General features: G+C 34.7%; 1 protein-coding gene across 2 annotated transcripts; it reads right to left on the reverse strand.

Moving 5' to 3' along the window:
• Window positions 1–8: 8 nt before the first annotated feature.
• LOC148197834 (alpha-mannosidase At3g26720-like) lies at window positions 9–22,257 on the reverse strand. Of its 2 annotated transcripts, XM_088092032.1 has the most exons (29): window positions 21,948–22,250; window positions 21,765–21,848; window positions 20,726–20,814; window positions 20,358–20,532; window positions 20,049–20,168; window positions 19,864–19,947; window positions 19,723–19,794; window positions 17,348–17,461; window positions 17,118–17,218; window positions 12,961–13,054; window positions 12,679–12,846; window positions 12,513–12,602; window positions 10,619–10,684; window positions 10,472–10,528; window positions 9,668–9,890; window positions 9,400–9,539; window positions 9,173–9,241; window positions 8,201–8,260; window positions 8,030–8,101; window positions 7,786–7,833; window positions 7,560–7,679; window positions 6,682–6,747; window positions 2,818–2,930; window positions 2,644–2,728; window positions 1,404–1,514; window positions 1,235–1,330; window positions 1,068–1,115; window positions 550–618; window positions 9–461 (listed from the first exon to the last, which is right to left on the reverse strand). In XM_088092032.1, the coding sequence occupies exons 1-29, from the start codon at window positions 22,158–22,160 to the stop codon at window positions 210–212; spliced, it is 3,099 nt and encodes a 1,032-aa protein (XP_087948158.1). In that variant the 5' UTR covers window positions 22,161–22,250; the 3' UTR covers window positions 9–209. The 2 variants fall into 2 exon arrangements, 1 of the variants encoding a protein (XP_087948158.1); XR_015779902.1 differs by lacking the exon at window positions 9–461 and having other exon boundaries at window positions 2,639–2,728; window positions 21,948–22,257.

Genomic DNA, 22,257 nt, shown 5'->3' on the forward strand with positions numbered 1-22,257 from the left:
ATTCAATGTGACATAGAACTATCATCCAAACTTTTCATAGTAATAATTTGATTTTACAATAGCAATGGTTATAATTTTTTGCAAAAAAAGCCTCGTTTTAATAGTCACCAGACACAAACCACGCAAAGTTTTACTTATATTTACAAGAAAACATACATTCCAATGGAACATCATCGGATTGCAACCAGACACAATGCATAGATGCTACTTTATTGGATGCTTCGATAATTTGACATATGATTTTCAGCTTCAGAAACTGTTTGGAGAGGATTAAAGTCAATGAAGAATGTCCGGATCTCCATTGGAGCAAGTTCAACCACCAAGTTTATAGGATCAACAGGTCCTCCCCTCACCACCTCAGGTTCTTCAGTGGAACCTTCTACCTTCCAATTTAACTTCCTCTTTTCCATTTCAGCTCTTTCTTGATTAGCAGACAAACTCATCTCTGTTACTTTATTTATCTGAAAAGGATGAGTTGTTAAAAGGAAACCTATACATGGTACATGATATCTGAAAACATAACCTGGAGTAGTTAGTTATCGCTCTTACCTTCTTGTTAGGAAACAACTTTTTCAATTCCACACTAGCCATTATTGAGTAATTATTGTCCTCTCCGATCTTTATATGTAAACAGGCACCAAACAACAATTCATGAATATAGGTTATTTGATGTTTGAATACAGAGCAAAATATGTGATACTCAGGGCTAATAAAAATAATGGAAAAGTTGTCGTACTTCCTAAAGATTCCAATTGATATCAGAAATCATTCATAGCTAGATTATTAATGTCTTTGCGTGGTTAAGCTTAGTCTATGGTAGCATTGACAACTGTTATTGATCCCTAACAGTGACGTAAAAAATATTATTTCCATTACTTTGATTGAAATGTATACATTTTGCATTTTCATAGCATAGGTTAAGAGCAAGTAAAACATGTACGTGTCAGAAAATAATTCCAATCATGGTTAAGAATATAAGATTGCAAGCAATCCTTAGAAGATCATTTTGTAAGGGGCAGTTTAAATCTTTCATTATTATCAGTATATAAGTAAAAGAAATTCTATACCTCGTAAAGGTGAGCCAATCTTACGAGTACTTTTCCATTTTTAAATTCCTGCGGAAGTACATAAAAACAATAGATACTTATCAAAGATAAAGATAATGTAAAATCTTAGAGGGAATCTTAAACTCATTCTATTTTATCTCTCAATGTTCCCAATCTTCCTTGCACACCTGGAGGGTTAAAAGAGCAACGTTGTTTGGTAAACTGTAGGAAGAATCTATGCCTGAAAATGTTGATGTAGCAAAATGTAACCAATTATCCCCATCCTGCATAACGAGTGGAAGACAGTTAATCAAATGATTAAGCTACCACCTTCTCGGGGGTCTCCCTTCTTTTTACCTGTTCTGTGAAGGCCAAAAGCAGCGGTGAATATAACTCCTGGCCAACTGTGCGACGCCACTTGGCACCTTCACCTTTATTGTCAATTCTAAGGTAAAGTTTTCCTTGAATCTGTAAACATACAAACTTGTACTATTAGTAAATTGTAAGTTGGTGATATGATGGGAGCCAAATTTCAAATGGATTAGTGACGAGGACCACAAAATTTCTCAAGAGAGAGGAACATGAGCAGGAATAAAGAAGCTAGGGGAAGGAATTGCAGACCATAAAATAGACAATCTATTTTGTAAAAATGAAACTTTTTGTTTTTAGATATGTTAGAATACTCTAGAAGCTTCAAGTATATTCTACAACGCAATTATTATATAAAGAGGACTTTCATTGGACAACATAGGCTCAAAATGCTTTTGATGAATTGAAGAAAGCGATTTCTCAGTTACCAGTTTTGGCAGTCCCTGATTTTACAAAATCATTCACCCTAGAAACAGATACTTCTAGCAATGGTCTAGGGGTTGTGTTATTACAAGAGGGGAGGCCTCTCGCTTTTTGGAGTCAAGCCTTATCATCGGACAGAGCCCAACAAAAGTCTGTCTATGAATGGGAACTAATGGCCATAGTACAGGCAGTGAGGAAATGGAAACACAATGCCAAATATTTAGAGAATATGGTTAGAACTGTAAGAAATATCTTCAAATATTATCTTAAAATATTTTAGAGTATCTTAGATGATCTCTTAGGGTTTATTTTTCTTTTATATTTTTATTTATTTCCTTATTTAATTTGGCTCTTTATAATTAGAGGAAAATATATGGTTAAAATCAGATTTATTATATGATTTTATGGGCCTATCATATAATGAATATAGGATTAAAATATCCTTATAATTATTCGTATTTATTGTCATCAGTCTACATAAGATGGAGTCTGATATGTAGTCCATACAACCACTTTTCAGACTCTCTTCCATCCATTTCTCTCACAACAAGAGCAAATTTTATAATATCTTAAATGTTCATTGCAAGCAGACCAGGATCCACACACAAAAAAATGGTATGTATGGAGAGATCAACTAAATAAAATCACGTGCTTGCACTTAGTAAGACAACATGCATCTCTCAACAACAAAAGTCAATACATCGAGACCTTATCAGAGCATCAAAAATTTCCCCTCACAAATGAACACAAACAGAAATCATTGTGCAAGCAGTTGTAGATGAATTGTTGGAAAGATTTACTTAACCGTTAAGCCCTCGCACTTATCAGCAATGCAAACTGTTTCATTGAGTACCTCACCTACACCTCTTGCATCATCATGAATCAACCTCCTAACAAAATATAAAACCAAATCACAAAAACGAGTAAATGTCAATCATTATTCATTATTTCATTATTGAACTTGGCCAATATAACCCACCTATGCAGCATCACCTCCATTTGGCCATCCTCCAAGCTGGAACCTCCAACTGAGCGGTCCACCAACACTGAGAATTCCACACTACTATCTTGAATATATATTCCTAAATTAACCTGAAGGAATAGTGAAAAGCCATAATATTTATTAATATCTATTCGAAGAACAAAGCAGATGGTCTATAATGCAGAAATATCTATTTCAAACAAATCAACAAGCTTAAGAAATAAAAGAAAAAGCATGTCTTGCAAGTGAAGCAGAGAGCAAAGATCAATGTGAGTGTAAAACTCTGTATATTGGTTAGTTAGTTAGTATTAACTACAACTTGTTCTTTACTCTAGTTAGTGTAGCTTCTTTGGTTAGGAAATTACAACTAACTTATAACTGGACCGTTATAAATGTAGATATTTGTAAACAAAGTCAATGAGTGAATGTAAAATCTTTCAATTCATAGTTAACAATTTTATTTTCTCTCAACATGGTATCATGGGCTCTTTGGTCCACCTTTTAGATGGCTTCCACTACAAATCAAGAAGGTCCAATTTGCAGGACTCTAGCTCAATGCAACCTTTCCCCAATGATGATTCTCTTCTCAAATTCCAATGGTTGACAATATTGTTTCATCAGATCATAGAAAAACTCAATGAGAATTATTGTTTGTTGTGGTGATATCAAATTAAAAATATTATCAAAGCACATAATCTGTTTGATTCGTTGTCTCCCATATATATGCTTTCTGACTAAGGAATATATTGACTAAATCTTGTCGAACTAGATGGTCAAGTTTGGGAAAAGAAGATCAACTGCTTCTTGTGTGGTGGCAACCATCTCCATCGAGCCCTATGCTTGATGTAGAATGTAGATCTCTGTAAACAAAGTCTATAAGTGAATGTATATTCTTTCAGTTCATAATACAGAAGTTTCATTTCTCTTAACACAATGCTTGGCATTTAAATAAAAACGTGAAAAGAAAAAAAAATGCAAAAAAAATTCATTCACTCAGGGAAAGGAAAACTTACCGTAGATAGTAAACGAATCCATTCATAAAAAAGTACCTGATAGGATACAACCTCCGACTACAAAGGTTTGAGAGAAGAAATAAAGGAAAACGGGAATAGAGCTATTTGATGTAATTACAAATAGTTGGGAATAAGTAACCATGTCAATAGAGTTAGTTCAAGAATAAGAGAGGTTTGTATAAATAAGTTTGGGGTCAGAAGAAAAAGGAAGGAAAAGAATGTGGGAGGATCTTGAACCCTGGAGGAACAAGAGTTATTCTTTCTGTAATACTTTTCATTGAGTTAAATAACAAGCCACTCAATATTATGATGCTATTAAAAGGACAACAAGATGAGGAAGAGTTGGATACAGAGGAATAATTACTGAGGAGGTGCAGAAGGAAACAACTATCACTGAACAGTATAGCAGGACTCAACTAGAAGATCTCTGAAGTTGTCAGCTCATAAGGTGGTGGCATTATTTGATTGTGGAGCAACTCACTGCTTTATTTCTACCAGAAAATATTCGGTTGAGGTTGGTGATGGCCATAATAATGTGTGTAGAGGTATGTGTAAATGATTACTACTAGAGTTAAAGGAGTTGACAGTACGGCAAAATATTTTCTTGTAAGGAAAATTTTGATACCTTAACCCTCCAATTAAAAATTAATTGAGAGAAAAAGTTGTTGAAAGCCGAACCTAAATAGATCAAACCTGCAGTTTCTATAAAAACAATTAGAAGGGTTTTGCAAGATGAGGGAGAGGGGTACGTTTTGGAATGGAAGCAAATATTAGATACAACAACGTGGCGTACCAGGGTTGTAGAGTGGTTGGACAGGGTCATTGACAAATATTCTCATGTTTTTAAAGCTCTTAGTACTCTCTATCTCTTCAAAGGAGGCAAGACCATGGATTTGGTTTTAAATCGGACTCTCAAATACCAAATATTAAGCCATACAAATATCCCCACTACCAGAAGACAGATTGAAAAATTGGTGATAGAGATGTTGGGAAAAGGCATCATTTGCCGAAGTGTAAGTCCTCATGCTAGATCTATTATTTTAGTCAATTAAAAAGATGAGGGATGACAATTTTCTATTGAATTTAGAGCTCTGAATAAAATTACAATACCCAATAAGAAAACCAAGTACATCACACACAAAAAGAGTCCACATAAGATGCACAGCAGAAACACACGAGCTCTCTCCCCAACATCCTCCTAAAGAATCATAACCTACCATTGATACCAAAAATGTAACCCCATCTAGGATGTCATTGATAATTAACAAAAAGCAACTACTTAACTCCGATACCAACCTTTTAACAACGGAAACTAAACTTTATTCATCATGTATAGTCAAACTTCAGGATTTAAAATTCTTAACCTCAATTGAAACAAAAAGTTACAAAAAATTAAGAAATTCCTTTCTCCCAAAACTCGTTTCATCTTCACAAATAAGATACAAAACAAGTTTAAGTTAAAATATGTTGAAACAGTTAAAACAACTAAAACAATTAAAATTGTTAGATCCCTTCACCTGAATTGTTACTTCACTCTAACTCTTGATACTTCACTGTTCTGCTAACTGTATTGCGCTTAACTCCAAAAAACTTAGCACTTTTCTCTAACTCAGTATTTTTCTCTCTTTTCCTTTTACCCTACAGACTCCCAAAAGGCACCGTCCCAAAATATGTAGACTATCCCAAAGCTTTTGCACTTAAGAAAACCCTAATCACTACTTCAGGCCTTATTTCACATTTACTACTCTTCTCCTAGCCCAAATTAATTAATCTTCCAATACTTATTTTAATAGCTCTTTTTTCTAAGGAATTCAGCACCTATAAATTCAATTTGACTCAATCTCACCCAATTCAATTGCCATTCACGTAACTGCACCAATTCCACATCTAAATTAAATTTTTGAAAAAGGTCTAAAATAAAAAGTTGTTGGTGGGAGTTGAACCCAATACCTCCCATATGTTAGCCAAGTACTCTATAGAAATGAGCTATATAACTAGTTGGCTATTTTACTCATTCTTAAATTTATAATTTGAACTTAACTCATTTTCATTATTCTACTAAATAAAAATTTTCTAGGGTCTTACATTAGGAACTCAAACTCGTGTGAGCACAGCTTATCATCCACAAATGGATGGACAAACCAAGGTTTTCAATAGGCTCTTAGAGGTACAAAACCAAGAGAGTTTAAACTTTCCTTGGGTAGAGTTTTGGTTCAACACAAATTATAATACATCTTTGTTAATGTCTCCTTTTAGAGCACTGTATGACCAAGACCCTCCTACCTTGTTAAGAGGGACCACAATTATTTCTTGAGTTGAAGAAATTACTCACCAACGAGACACATTGTTAAAGGGGTTACAAGAGAATCTGTTGAAGGCCCAAGATCAAATGAAAAGATATGTTGATCATCATCCTAGAGATGTTTAGTTAGAGGTGGGGAACTGGATGTATCTCAAACTACAACCATGTAGGATGAGATCTTTGGCTAAAAAGTTGAACAAGAAGTTGAGTCCATGCTATTATGGTCCTCACAAAATTCTAGCCAAGTTAGGGGCAGCAGCGTATCAGCTGGAGCTTCCACCTCATTCTAAAATTTCACCCAGTACTCCATGTGGCACTCAAGAAAAAAGTTATACACACAAAAGTCTCAACCCCTGCCCAAAGTACTAACAGAAGGTCATGAGTTGAATTTGTTTCCAGAAGATACTGTGTTGTCTCTTTTATCTCTGTAAACTTCATCTTCCTTAAGTTTTCTGATCAAGTTTCTATAAGTACCACAGTACACAAACATAATATAAGTTAAAAATTGGAATGCGGATAGTGAGTCTTCAATAAAATGAAACATACTGGATAATAATTTCCAGCTATGGGTTGGTTCACTTGGAGATCCCAATCTTGCCTGAAATCTCGAATCTGCAAAACAATTTGTATCAATTGAAAAAGAAAATACATTAAAGAAAACAGGGAACAAAGCTAGATAACAAGCCATCCCCTCAAGAATAATACAAAAAATAAACATCGAAAACTAGAGATTGAATCAAGTAACATGGCTTCCCAAACTCTGCATATCTAATAAAGAAGTGATGAGAAAAAAAAGTGTTCAAGATAACACTAAATAAGTTTGAGAAAAAAATAAAAAAACACTGTCCATGATTTTGTCTAGCATGCTTTCCTGCAAATTCTAGCATTCCTTTCCAGCCAAAATCATCTGAGAACAGAGGAGAGCATAGCAACCGTTATTGACAGATGAAACCCTAATTTTCATGAAGAGAAACTGATGCAACCCTTAAGACAGACTCAACTCTCAAAAAATCCCAAATAATCTAATTTCAGAGAATATATGCCGCAGATCAATTTAAAATAAGAGGATTTCCTGTTTCCAAACTAGAACAGGACAATAAACACGTCAGGTGACAAAGCAAAGCACTTTCAGGTAGGCCAGCACTTTGTCAGATGTCATTAGTGTTAAACCTAAATGAAGTCTCTTCGAATTTCACCCACCCATCATGGATCCTATGTGTGAGATCCCCATTATCAAGATGGGTTCAACTCAGGGTTTTCCTATTAATTATATTGTGTCTTCTACTTGCAAAAGTGTTGGAATTCTCAAATAGAAAATTTGAATAGTTTATCATAATACAAAGGCCAGCAGAGTTGATACTACAATCTAATAATCACTTGTATGCATAATTTATAATACTAGGTGAGGAGAAAACAAAACAAACCCTCTTAATGAAGTCACGTCCATTAGAATCGGTATAGAATGTCTTGTTGGTCTTCATTGTCGTTTTAAATTGAGTAGTAATTTCTTTCCCAATGCCATCATCCACTGGTATAGGCCCAACCTACATATATATATATATATTTAAAATGCAACAACTCAAATGTTTCTGATAATTGAAATGAAACAATTTTTACACTTCCAGTTTGATAACGTGAAAAGTAACCTACTGTGAACTCAATTTCAGCATGCTCTTTTTCCTTGAATACCCTTGTAATCTGTATATGCAAAAAAAAAAAAAAAAAAAATTAGACTTCCATGCTTAAGCTGTAAGGAAATAGAAAATTACAAGAGATATAACTTCTAATTTAACTGAAATTTGAGGGGACAGGGGACGCTGCAGGCATTGGGAGTGATGTGTGAACGTGCACATGAAAGATTATTCATATAATAGCTATTTTAACCATATTTTACCTGGGATACCCATGGATTGAGCTGTTGATGCACTTCATCCAATATTGGACCATGCAGGACAGTAAAAGATACCTGAATGAAAACCATACAAAATAAATGTAAATTATTGTCTGGATTGACCATAAATTAAAATCATCAACCATTGAATGTTTGAAAAGAAAAGTCCATAACCTGATTATCTGATTTAATGGGAAACGAGCCATTTGGACGAAAGACATATGCCCCCGAAGCCTAAGAAAAATGTAGTATGCAGTTTTAACAAATATTTAACCAAGTTCATTAAGAATGTTACAGATTAAAGTAAGAAAGTGATCTTATCATAGTTCTAACTAGAAGACAGAGTAAAGGAAAAGCCAGAAAAAGAAACTAAAGAAAATGAGAAAACATGTACACCTTAAGTCAATCTTCTGATTAACAAATGTTGGCTCTTTTATTGTTTCTATTTGCTAGGTTAATGAGAGCATATAGGCTCGATTTGAGTGTACTTTGTGCTGCATATACTACACTCTCAACACGGTATTTCATATGGCATAGGGAGACCATGCTATACAAATCATCCCCTTAGAACATAATTCTCTTTTCTCCTTTCACTAGCCACCAACCATCTAGGGCAACCTGTTACCAAAAAGAGTCCTACCAGTGAGCCAACAGCTACTGGTGGGATCATGAGACTTGTATGGTGGCCAAATCCTAATAAAGAAACCAACCACATCCGAAAACAAAGGGTGTGGCAACAATCAAGTGTAGATACTGATGATTTGATTATAAGAGCAAAACAAGTCTCCTTTCAGCAACGGAGAGGAGAATCTCTCTGATCTGTTGAAAGCCCAGTCATTTTCAGGGGCTTTCTTTGGTACTGTTGCTATTTTTGGAAGCAAATTGGCCAGTTACGACACTGTTAGGTGAAAAATGTAATTCTTGGCTGTTACGATGCTCTTTACATTTACCAAACGAAATACTATACCAAAATATGCCTAACAAAGAAATGTCATCATCCGGCTAGGACAACCTGATTTATAATATTGCACAGAGCAGAATAACAAAGACAACTATATCAACCAAAAAATTCTTCCCACTAACAATGTAGTACAAAATTAATAGAAATGATATTCAAATATATAGAAGCTTCAGTATATATGTAACCTGGGGATCCTTCTCAGTCCCATCGTTTCCAGAATAATAACTGTATGATTGTTCAACTGGTGCTGTAACCTTCAACCAAAAATAAAATAAGAAACTTCAGCATTGCTAACTTTATTCCTTAAGCAAATTGAACTCAGAAAATAATGGCATCCCTTACCAGATAACATCTGATCTTGGAGCATATTAAGACTACAAATAGAAAAACTAATAAGCTCATTGAAACTTACCAGGGTTCTACTGTTAACATAGTGAGTCAGTTTTCCTTCATCTGCTGAATAAAGTAGCATTAGATTCCCTTGTCCAACTTGTATGCTTTTATTAGTACTTCCCTGTGGACTTGAAATCTTTGAGATTGTTGAACTATCATCTATGTCATTCAAAGAGTCATAAAGTTGAAGTTAATTAGTATTATCTTTCAGTCCCACTACACTGACACAGACAACAGACCAGAGACAAATAAACGAAGTTAAGAAAGCAAGAACATATATCACTAACTTGATTGATCAGAGCTTATCACTGTATAGGTGCTGAAACCAAGGGGAGGTACAGACACAGGAAATGCAAGCCAATACTTGAGTACGTTGCTCCCAGGAGCTTTTCCTCTATATGCTTTGACATAGTATTTTCTCATAGTCAAAGTAGCATTAGACAGAGGCAGAAGCTGAGACTCAATTTTCTTCCCATCCGAATCCTGAACAAAAACACGTGTAGTGGAAATCTGGCAAATATGTTCAGGAGTCAGTCACACAAAGCATAAATTAGTGTCTGAAGTGATTGAATAGTTAGAATTTATAAATAATCAGAATGATAATCACTAAAAGTTGAATCAAAGGAATTTGTTCGAATATCCTATCTGATGTATATGTACATGCTGTTTCTTTCAGCTTGCTTATTGGTCAAAGTACGCATCAATGCATACAATTAAAGATCCAAGGGGAGGGAAATACGAATAAATGAAACAGTATATGAATGCCTATAGTCCCTCAATTAGCTCATTCCACCAAACTTGAAGAAATTATCAAAACAAAAGTATGTTTTTCTTATCATCTTTAAGCCTTCTAACACGCAATAAATAAACTTTGTGATCCTTCAAGAGGCAAACAAAAAACTCTAAAGAATAAAATTTGCAAGAATAAGTGAATTAATATATTTTACAAGACAACAAAATGACCCAATGATACACCCAAGTAAATGGAACATGGCAGCAATCACAGATTTTGAAGTGATGGAATACACCTTTCACAGCCCAAACCCAAGTCTGACAAGAAATAAAATAAACAAACTACCAGTAGAACTTACAGGAATTCGAATTACATCTTCCCTCTTCCAAGCAAGAGGATTATAAACAACAATGACCTAAAACGGGAATAAAATTTGTGAGAAACATTTCAATTAGAAATTTTCATATCTAATTATAGTCATGCAAAAAATCAATACTATCCTTACCAAGCTCTTTCCATTAACCAATGTAGTTTCTGAAGGAGGACAGTAACTTATATTAAGAAGAGGACACTGAAAATAGATTCACATAATTTAGTATAATATCAAATGTTCTTAAACTAAGAAGATTTAGGAAGCCTAAGTTAATAAAAAAATAAGTGACTGATTGATAATAGTTAATAGCACATATCAGAAATAAAAAACAGTTAAAAGCAGCCAAAAACATTTTCATTGGGATAAATAACTCCTTTGTCGTTCATTTATATCACTTATCAAGAACATAATATGACAAAAGAAATAGGAATCCTTACCAGATAAGAAAGGTTAATGTAGAGAAATGTGTACCACTAAATATGTATAAGTTTAGATTGACCATGATTCTGTATAAGTATCAAGAGGAAAATGGAGAGAAAAGGAGCTCTGATACCAAATTAAGAGATAAAAAGAAAATTATAGGGAAAAGAAACCTTTGTATTGAAAACTGAGTTTGAAAAAGTAGCTAGCTTGTTCAGACCAATTACAAATGTCGAGCAAAGCTCCTCTAGCTTGGTCTGTGTTGGAAGTTCTAGATCGACTATAGATAAGGTCAATTCACAATATATAAAAGGGTGCAAACCTCACCTTACAAGCTGGTTTTATAAGATTGAGTTAGGATTAAAGTCCACTTTTTAACATGGTATCAGAATCATAGGTTAGAGCCTATTGTAGTGAAATTTGATGTTTGTGGGGTCTATTGTTCCACTCGCTATCGGATCACCCATTAATGTATATACCTAGCGTGAGGGTGGTGTGATGGAAGTTCTGCATTGACTAGAGATAGGGTCAATTCACAATATAAATAAGTGAGTATAAATCCTACCTTACAAGCCGCTTTTTTGGGATTGAGTTAGATTTAAAGTTCACAATATAAATAAATGAGATGCTACTTTTGGTGAAGACCCTAATGGAGATGGAGATTAAGTAGAAGGTCAAAACCACTACTTGCCGGAGACAAAAATCAACACTATTAAACATTTGTTGGTCACTCAAGCAATACCCATTGTGTAGGATAACAAAAATAGCGTCCTTGTAAATAACATGGTTGTTCAAAAAAATTAATAAACTTTCAAAAAACCTTGTTAATTAAATTCACGTGATTAAAAGTCTTCTCTTCAAGTGAAAGTGTGTTAGAGAATAACTAGCACAAATTGCTACAAGGTGGACCAAACAAAGTTAAATGTGGGAACGATCAGATATCCCATAATGTAATCCCAACAGAGAGGGGATATGTAAATCAACCCTTAATCACAAAGTCAATTCAAGACCCAATTGGAGAAGGGAACACCAACGCAAGTTAGGGGCGGGCCAGACGTGCCACTACCTGCGGCTTCCAGTGACTGCTGGAGAGAAAAGAACATTTGCATCTAGTCGCATGTGGTAGCTTTGATGGCCAGAACTTTGGTGGTACAGTGGTCACCTAGACAACGTGACTCTAATGGTGAGGTAGCTGGTTAGAAAGCTGACAACAGCAGCGGTAATAGCAAAAATGATGGAATACAACTGTTAAAAAATTGCAGTGAAGAGAGGATGCAAAAAATTAGAAAGAAACACAATTTTCAGAAAAACAATTTGGCGCCTATGGACAGTGAGTCCATTGTGAGGGATTGGATTCAACAAGTTTTGGATACCACCTAGAGATAAATGATAGAGTCTCATGATGGGATCCTTGTGTATCTCAAGCACAAGGGAAAACATAGAGATGGGCAGCCGAGGACCATATAGTAAAATACATCTAACAAAAATCATTCATCTTTGATTTTTAATTCACTATCAAGTCAAACTGTACCAAATAGTAGGTAATTTATGATTGATTCTTCCATAAAAAATTAAAGAAACTTGTGCCATGACTGTGGTGCATTGCCTGTTGGAGGTTTGTCACTGGGTTCACCCTATGCGAACTTAGTCTTTGATTTACCAAGGAAGCAAGTGCAGATGCAACCAACCTTTCTGCCTGAAAATTAAAAAGTTGTATGCATAAGTTTATGTTTATGATATCAATACTAAAGGAGAAAATTGTTAAAGTACACCTCTTCATATCCCAATGAGAGTCGCAGTGCATAATCAGAAGCAACATGCTGTCTTTCTGTGCCACTAACTGCATCATGGTGTTGGGCAATTGCTAAAGCATCAGCTAATGCATCAGTATTTGGCCCTGTTTCATCCCTCCCTTTAAAATATTCCAATTGCCGTGCTGCCTAAATGTCAATAAAAGAAAAGCAATAAAGATAGCCCAAACAAGAAAACTGAGCCTTTAGCTCACAAGCACTTAACAAATTACTTCATTAAGTAAAATAGGTCAAAAATTTTACCTGATAGTAAGAACTCATCACTCTCACATAGAACTTCAAACCTGGCCTACTTGTAAAATATCCAGTCCAATAAGCATTTGGGTGATCTGCGTACCTAAAATGTTGTGTCTTGAATTTAAAATTGGATCTTTAAACTATGTGGAAGCTTTAAAGTGAAGGAAGAGATGGGAAGGGAAGTAAATGAAGGTGGTAATCTTCCTATTTGTCAAGATCCAACTCTCACAAAAATTTATGTTAGTGTTAGAATGAAGTTGCACATATTTAATAGATCTTATCACATGTATATAATACTGATAAGCTGTTATTGAATACTATTTCTTAGTTGATCAAGTCATTAATTTCTGACAAAATTGGCCATCAAGAATTAGCATCAGATTCTGTCAGAACCATTAAAAACGCACCCAAATCTTCATGAAGTATTCGAAGGAAGTGTTTCATCCTTTGTGAAGACTCAAAGAAGGTGCAGGTTCATCTCTTGTGGTATCAAGAGAGGTGTTTTCTAAACTTTTACAAATTGTTTCTTTGTGATTGTAATTTGTAATTGTCTTGTGAGTAGTGAACTATTTATCTTGTTTTGAGATAAGCGACTGGACGTAGGATTGGTAAGATCCGAACCAGGATAAAATCATCTATACAAATTTCTCTCAACCTTACTCTTTTTATTTATCATTATTAATTGCTTATTAAGTTAAATTGAGTAGAAATTTTTAAAAGGCACACATTCTTATTAAAAACCAATTCAACCCCCCCCCCCCCCCCCCGCTGCAGCCGCTCTGACATAGATTGTTAAAAATATAGGTAAGGAGAATGTAATAGAGATGAATGAAAATAATAAAAGTTTTCAATCCGCTGCAACAGTAGTCACCGTCGTTGTTGTCCGGCCAATGCAGCTGCCGGGGTAGCCGATTGGGGTCGTTGATATGGCAGAAATGTGCATCTAACTCTGGCGAATACACACCGAAAATCGCTCCAGGAAAGAAGCCGCCATATGCCACCATCGTCACGAGTGCATGTAGCCCATTCGCCTAGCTCCAGTGAGACCCACTCGTTGATGCCGTCACAGAAAGGGTCGTCGAAGCCTCTTGAGTCCATTCCACGGGTAGCCCATGTGCCTACCTTCATCGAGATCCACTTGTCACTGCCGTCACAAAAAGGGTCGTCGAAGCCTCTTAAGTCCATTCAACGGGTCGGTGAGGTCCCATTTGGCCCAAATTTGAGTAGATCTGGTTTTTTATGTTCGGCTCTTGTTTTTCGGTGTAGCCCACATGTCATCGTCATCTCGGATAGAGTCAACGGAGATTCTGATTGTGTTCCAAGTCATGTTTGAAGTAAAAATTATTCCTTTGGGTCCTAATGATCTTCCAAATGTGGTGGGTGCCTATCGGTTGGATCGTCAGAATTTCTTACAATGGAGCCATTACATTCTAAAGATTCTCAAGGGACATTCAAGACTACAAAGATGGAGGAGGGCCAAGACTAGACGACACTCATTTTCCAATTTGGGACAATGAAGATTCACTAATTATGACTTGGATGTGGCATTCCATGATTCCTGAAATAAGTCGAAATTATATGTTTCATTCTTTTGCCAAAGAGATATGAGATGACTTACAGAGTACTTTTTCATTGAAAAAGGATTTTGCTATATGTTATGACATTGAAAAAGGATTTTGCTACATGTTATGACATTGAAAGTAGGATATTTAATACAAAACAGAGCTCCCTTTCCATATCAAAATATCATGGATTCAATTAGATCAGTACCAAACAATAAAGATGTGTAAAACATATGCATCCACACATGCTAAAGTCGTGGAAAGAGGAAGAATCTTTAAATTTCTCCATGGCCCGAATCATGAGTGCGACCTAATCCGAGTATAAATTTTAGGAAGAGAAAAATTACCATTCCTATCAAAAGTATTTCTCATGGTAAGAGGGGAAGAATCTTCACTGATTCGTCAATCTGCTAGATTTTGGCATCTCCATCTCTATCTTATTTTCACGTTCTTGTCCGATTTTCTTTGTTTATGTTATGAGAGGAATCAAATTCAGAAACAAGCGTACTCGTACCTAGATAGGATCATTTCATCTAGGCAGCAATCAACTACGCAAAAGTCGCCTCCTTCTCCTCTTTCAGGATCTGTGCTTGTTGCCTTGATTGGAGAACCTTGGTTTTTTAGTGTTTTTCTCTCTCCATGGCTTCTTCCACTGCCTCCTCTGATAACGCAGGCCTAACTCAAATTTCTTCTCTTGGACCTTGGGTTCTTGACTTAGGTGCCAAAGATCACATTATTGGTAAGAAATCTTTGTTTTGTTCTTTATCCTCTCCGGATACTTTACCTACGGTTACAATGATTGATGGGTCTTGGGTCTTATCTGATGGTCTTGTCTCATGGTGTGGGTACGGTTAATCTTTTTCTAGCTTTAACCATTGATAATGTTCTTTATGTCCTTGAGTTCCCCTTTAACTTATGATCCATTAGTCATCTAACTCGTTCTCTACCCTTCAACACATGTTGGCACACTTATGGAGTTTCCATCTCTTCAAACTCAATTAGGTTATCACAGTCTTGTCAAACATAGTCATAATTCCTATCCTCGTAGTGTCTCACAACGTGCTTCGTCACCTTTTGCGTTAGTTCACTATAACATTTAGGGACCTAAACGTGTCAAGTGTAATTTAGGTTTCTAGTATTTTGTTACTTTTATTGATGATTATTCTAGATGAACTTGGTTGTTTTTAATGAAAAATCGTTGAGTTATTTTCTATATTTCAATCCTTTTATAATGAAATTAAAACTTAGTTTGGGATTTTTATTCGAACTTTGCAAAGAAATAATGGCTGCAAATACATTTTCCATTCTTTTAAACATTTTATGGCTTCTCATAACATTCTTCCTCAAATTTCATGTGCTTATACACCTGCACAAAATGGGGTGGCTGAACGCAAGAATAGACATCTTGTGGAAACAACTCGAACACTTTTAATTTATGGTGAGGTTCCTCAACATTTTTCGGGTGCTGCTATTCTTATTGCATGTTATCTTATTAACTTCATGTCATCTTTGATTATAAATAACAAAATTTCTCATTCTATTTTATTTCCTCATGCAACTCTACATCCTTTACCTACTAAAGTTTTTGGGTCTACATGTTGTGTTCATAATCTTAGTTTTGGTCTTGATAAGTTATCTTGAAGATCATTGGATTGCAGTCATCTTTATATTAAAGTACATTAAAGGATTTCCTAGAAAAAGTTTGTTATATGGTTCCAATAACCATACAAAAGTTGATTGGGCAGAATCTCCTTCAGATAGAAGATTTACCTCCGGGTATTGTGTCTCCATTGGTAGTAACTTGATTTCTTAGAGGAGCAAGAAACAAAGTTTTGTGACAACATCTAGTGCAAAAGCAAAATATAGAGCTATGGTCTCAGCCACTTATGAACTTGTTTGGCTTACGCAATTTCTTAGAGAGTTACAATTTGGAAATGTCACTCAAATAACATTTATATGTGACAATCAGACAACTCTTCATATCAATTATATTCCTGTCTTTCATGAAAGAACCAAACACATTGAGATTGATTATCATTTCATTCAAAAAAAGATTGTATATGTAGACATCAAGACTTGAAATTATCAGTTAATAGATATTTTCACTAAATTTTTTAGGGGACCGAGAATTGATTATATTTGCAATACGATTTGTATACACTAGCTTGAGGGGAAATGTTAGATATATTTCGTTTTATGTTAATTAAGGAAACGTAGACTTTTGATATTGTTTGATATATTAAAACAATATCTTCTATTCACCATATTTGTCTGGTTATAATATATACTTGTATCATTCTTCGTTAGAAATATATTATCCTATGTGTGTTTTGGATACAAGAGAGATTAATCCTATATTTAGTTTTACTATATTCAATAGAAAGAAGGTGTACTTTCTTCCTTTTGTTCATTAGGACTTAAAGTTAAAAGAATGGGAATTGACATTTATATTTGTTATTTAATTTAAAATAAGTTATTTACCTTTCTTTTCCCTCACTAAAAAGCTCCCAAACAGAAGGTTGTGACTTTCCACCCCTTCCCTTCTCATTCCTTACCTCTAATTTCAAAGATAAATATAGAACATAAGTATCATAAACTCACGGGAAGAAATCACCAACTTTAAGGGGCCAATATTCATTAGCTGCATATTTTGCATCAGTGTAGATAGATGGTGTTGAATATAATGCATTGACACGTCCATCCTGAGAGAATGTAACATGATGTGCAAGTATAAGTTGTAATTCCAAGGCGCAAAAATCAGTAAGTCTCATCAATGATATAAAACAATAACTCCAAAGAAACACTTTAGACAAAAACACAAGCTAGATTACCTGATTAACATAGTGAATGAACTTATCCATCTGCCTAAACCATGAATTAGCATATTGATAACGGAAGTCTGTACCCATTGTCCACATAATGTGATTTGTTTTGGTCACATTAGCCTAGAAACAGGTAGAAAATTTATTTTGTATTTTCCATGATATACAAATACTCCATTTCAAACAACACAAAACCAACTAAAATATATGAATAAAAATAAAAGGTTTACTCTCAGAAATATACTGATTTGTCAAGCTTTTCAAAGGCCGTGGTGTTATAGATTCTTGAAAAAAGATACCTTGCAAAATTGTATTAAGACTTTAACTTAAGGCTACAAATTTGCTTTGGTTACATCTAACAAAAGTACAAAAGATGGATGTTACAAAATTAAAATGGGTAAATGTTTAGGTTAAAGGAAAAATGTTACAATTAATAGAAGCCGGATTCTTTTTAGGTAATTCATATTCTTTATCATCCATGCCTTTCGTTGAGTGATGAGAAAATATGTTGAGTTACAAAGAGATATTGTAATTATTAAAAGTGTGCTACTCTAAGATACTAGAAATCATTGTAATCATTACTCTAGAGGGTAGAGGTCTCTGCATATATTGCATATATTGGACTGATTTACATTGAATCAATTCAATCAAAGTCTTTTTTCCCCTTATATAGCTAGCCCTTTTCAAGTTGGTATAGATATCCCAATCTTAGGGGCTTTGCATCCGCATCTTACACATTGTCAGCTTAGCTACAACTCTTTTGTTTTAGCTCAAAATTTTGCTCATGACCTAAATTGTTTTGTAACTTTCTTTTTCTCTCATTGTGTTTTTCAGGATATTGCTACGGGGAGGATGATTAGAATTGTTAAGAAACAAGGACAGTTATATTGCCTTATAAAATTGGAAAGTGTTTGTACTTTAGTTAAGAACCTTTGAAAAATTCCTTGAATAATTGTGCACCTAACCTTGATGACCAACCTATTGCTTTGGGAAAACGAACATGGTTGTTGAGATGTAATGCTATTTTATTATTATCTCTTTTTGTGTGTACTCAACTTTAGGGTTAGGATTTGAGGTAAATGCCTTACCTCTTTTTGTAACCTCTATATTTACATCAATAAAGTACAACAATGTAGGTTGAATACACCATTTTCCTCTATCTTATTTATTCAAGTTGTTATCACATAGGGTACAATCATGCTCTATCTTCTCCTGCGTTATCACCACTATCAACATCATCGTTTACCATCGTCCAATGTTGTTCTATTGGAAGAAGTCAGGGTTAAGTACACCTCAAAGGTCATGATGAAGCCAAGTTACCAATCGACCATCCAACATCATCAAGGATCAATCTACAACATCCGATTTTTGGCGCATGTCCTCCACATGCCACCTTCCCATTGTCCAAACCACTTGGCAACATATTTGTCTACTCTTTGGTCGTTTTTGTTGAGTTATGATAGGAACTCGGAAGGATTTGCCAGATTTTGAAAATTCGTGGGAAGCTCTATCAACAATGAAGGAGCATTTTCCTGATTTCCACATTGAGGGCAAGGTGCGTCTTGTGGAGGGGAGTGTTGATAGGAACCCGGAAATAGTTAGGCCCAAACACAAAAATATCTAAGGTAACAGAGAAGAAATGGCAAAGTAGGGGATCAAAATGACAGAAGAGAGAATGAGAAGAATCTTTCCATGTAACAAACTACTAAGCTGGCACAGTAGGAAAGGAGCGATGTTGTACAGCTATAAGGCGTGGGAAGATAGTGGGGGAGGGGGAGGGGGAGGCTGGAATTGGTTGGGAATTAGGAGAGACTAGGCACTCTCTAAGTGTCTAGTGATATTTTTTACTTGTTTTACTGCTCTATATTTTCTTCCCTAAGATAACATACTGATGCAATCTTGTTTTCTTTACTAATAAAGTGATTATTCAGCTATAGTGTGCTTTCTTATTTATGGTATCTATCAAGTTATAAGGACATATTGTAATTATTGCATATGGTATTGTAAGATACTAGTAATCATAATTATTATTCTAGAGGGTAGAGTTCCTTATATGTATCTTGTTGTATAAAATTATTTTGAATTAACTTTCCTATCATTATAGCTAACCCTTTCAAGTCCTTCTTTAAGACGCATACTTTAGGTGTCAAAAAGATCATCTGGAAATTTTAAAATTACAAGTTCATAAAATACCTTTCCCACCAACACATATTTTGGCCTTCAATGTGAAAGGTAACAAATCAAAATCTACTACATTCCTAGTTTACTAACTAGAGTTTAACTTGCATTCTTACACCTCCATTTAGCATTTGAGCTATCAATATAGAGATTCATATAAAAAGAAAAAAAAAACAAAAGAGGTTCAATTGTCAGCCAGATCTCACCTGAGCTAAGGCAGCATATACAAAATCGTTGACCCTTTCTTGAACATTATAGTCAAATAGTAGAATGTCATCCTTCAAATGGTCAAATAGAGAATTAAACATATTCTTCAAGTAAGTTTTAAATAAATAAACGAAGACTACCTGAATAGGAGGGGAAACATCATTTATCTCAAATGTAAAACCATCAGGAGGATCATAATGCCTAGGAAATATCCCAGTAAATATCTGCAACGAAGTGTACCCATAGGGATGATTCCTCTAAAGTACTTATATGAAGGGAAAAAACTCTAACTTCTAAGGAGAAACATAATCATTAGGGAACTAACTTGTGAAGAAGAACCAAGAGACTTGCAACCTTGCCAAATAACCTCAAGAGTCTTCTCCTTCAATCGCTTGGCTCTATCTTGGTAATCAATTCTAGCAAAAAAGAGAGAATCGAATCCTAGCTGCACCAAAGATACAATCACATAGGACTTGCAAATTCATAATGACATGCAACAACTTCAATATGATTGTGTGTGAATGACTTTAAACATAATAGTACAATTTTCAAGTGACCAGAAGTGAAATAAAGCATATTATGTTGGTAATTAGTACACATAATTGTCCAAATGGTTCAGTTATGATGAACATACCTCAGCACCAAGCAAGTAAGCCTGAACTGCAGAATGGCCAAATGGGTCAATCTGCCAACCAACTCTTGGAACCTTACCAAATTCCTCTTTGATAAATTGATGCCCAAGCGTGGTCTGGTCAATTAGATCAATGTAATGCGGGGTGGCCTCATCATGCATACACATACCCCCATTTCTTCAAAAACAGAATCAGGAACCAAAACAAAAAATAGCACAAGAATAAGAAATTACTAATCAGATTCAAAAGTCACTGACATAATCTATGCCAGTTATAAATTAGGCAAAAACACTCCCAAATTAGACATGAATTAGAAAAGAAGTAGCTATTAACTAGCTTCAGGAAGAATAACTTAGGGTAGACACATTACATGAATTCCAACTGACCCGAGTTGACAAGCTCCTTGACCTTAATTTTCATTACTTTACTTTGCTGTCTCCACCACCTTTGGAAAAAAGCCTACCCATAAAAAAAATTAAAACTCAATTAAACCCACTAATCACTTAGTTCTTGCCATTTATAATCCATCATGTAAAAAAATAAAACATCACAAAAAGCACAGGAAGGTACTATTATTTATTCCTGTACACAACTTCAAAACTCACTCACTCAGTTAGGAAATCTTAATACTTTCTCACTTCTTTCCTTTGTTGATGTATTTCACACATTATGCTTGCAACTAATTAAGAGATTCTCTCAAACCATCGTATTTTTTTCTTTATATGTATAATTAATATTTTAATCACTTCTTATTAAAATAAATTTTAATACTTTTTTTAAAAAACTGTCTCTAGTTAAAAACATATTTAATCATTATGCAAAGTCCTCATTATTAACCCAAAATATAGTTTATATATTCATAGACATATACTCCTTTTAATGCTTCATGAAAGAAAGAACTAATTACAATGCAGGAAAAAGATGCCCATGACATCAGCTAATAATCAATCCTGTAATTCTAAAGGAGGAGAACTTTGAACAACAAATGGCATGGACGCTAAAAGCACCCTGATAAGGATGTAGTTGGACAAAAGTATTCGAGTTTCTTCATAATTAAAATTAGTTTACACATAAGCTAATTTGTAAAATCTCTCTAATATAACTTCTTTAATTTTGGTTTTACTTGTAAATAAGCAAATTTTAACTTACAAAGATGCTCATTTTCACTTTTATCATCTAGAATTACTCAGAAAGAAATTTGTCCAAACATGAGTCTCTTTGGACCAGCTCATATTAATTCGTAGAATTTCTCACATATAACTTCTCAAATATTTATTTTTAACAAATTAATTTTAGTCATTCAGATTTATCATTATATTCGTCTCTTATAAAATTCTTTACAAAAAAGTTCATCCAAAATAAAAGCTACGCAGTGCAATGCAACTGAAATACCATATATGATCAATTACCATCTCCACATATATGAACTTGCGATTCTTGTCCTCCAAGAGCGAGGATATCACAGAATCCAGCACGTTCTGCACACATGCACCCTGCAACCACAAGTCACCTCAACTAATTGTTCATATTACAATTCCTAACTTTGCAGAGAAAATTAATAATAATAAATTATAACAAAAGAAAAGACAGACCCGAATGGAGTTGTTGGCCCCAACGTAGTACTGATCGACGGTCTTGAGCCAGCCAACATCGTCGTGGGAGTGAGGTACCAAGTGCACGTTTATTTTGTCTGGTACTATCCTCTGCGTCGTATTGTATTCTATGTACTCTGATTCCACAACCCAAATCGCCGCCACCAAAAGGGCGAATACCACTGCCGCATTGATCATCTCTGCTGCTACCATTTTTGCACTGATTTTGGCTATATGTACTGAGAGTTTTGTTTCATGGTTAATGAATTAAGTAAATGTGGAGTGCAAGGAAAGGCACAAGGGCCCAAAG

Source organism: Vigna umbellata, chromosome 5 (assembly GCF_029865625.1).
Source record: "Vigna umbellata cultivar VRB3 chromosome 5, Vumbellata_1.0, whole genome shotgun sequence".
Lineage (NCBI taxonomy): Eukaryota > Viridiplantae > Streptophyta > Magnoliopsida > Fabales > Fabaceae > Vigna > Vigna umbellata.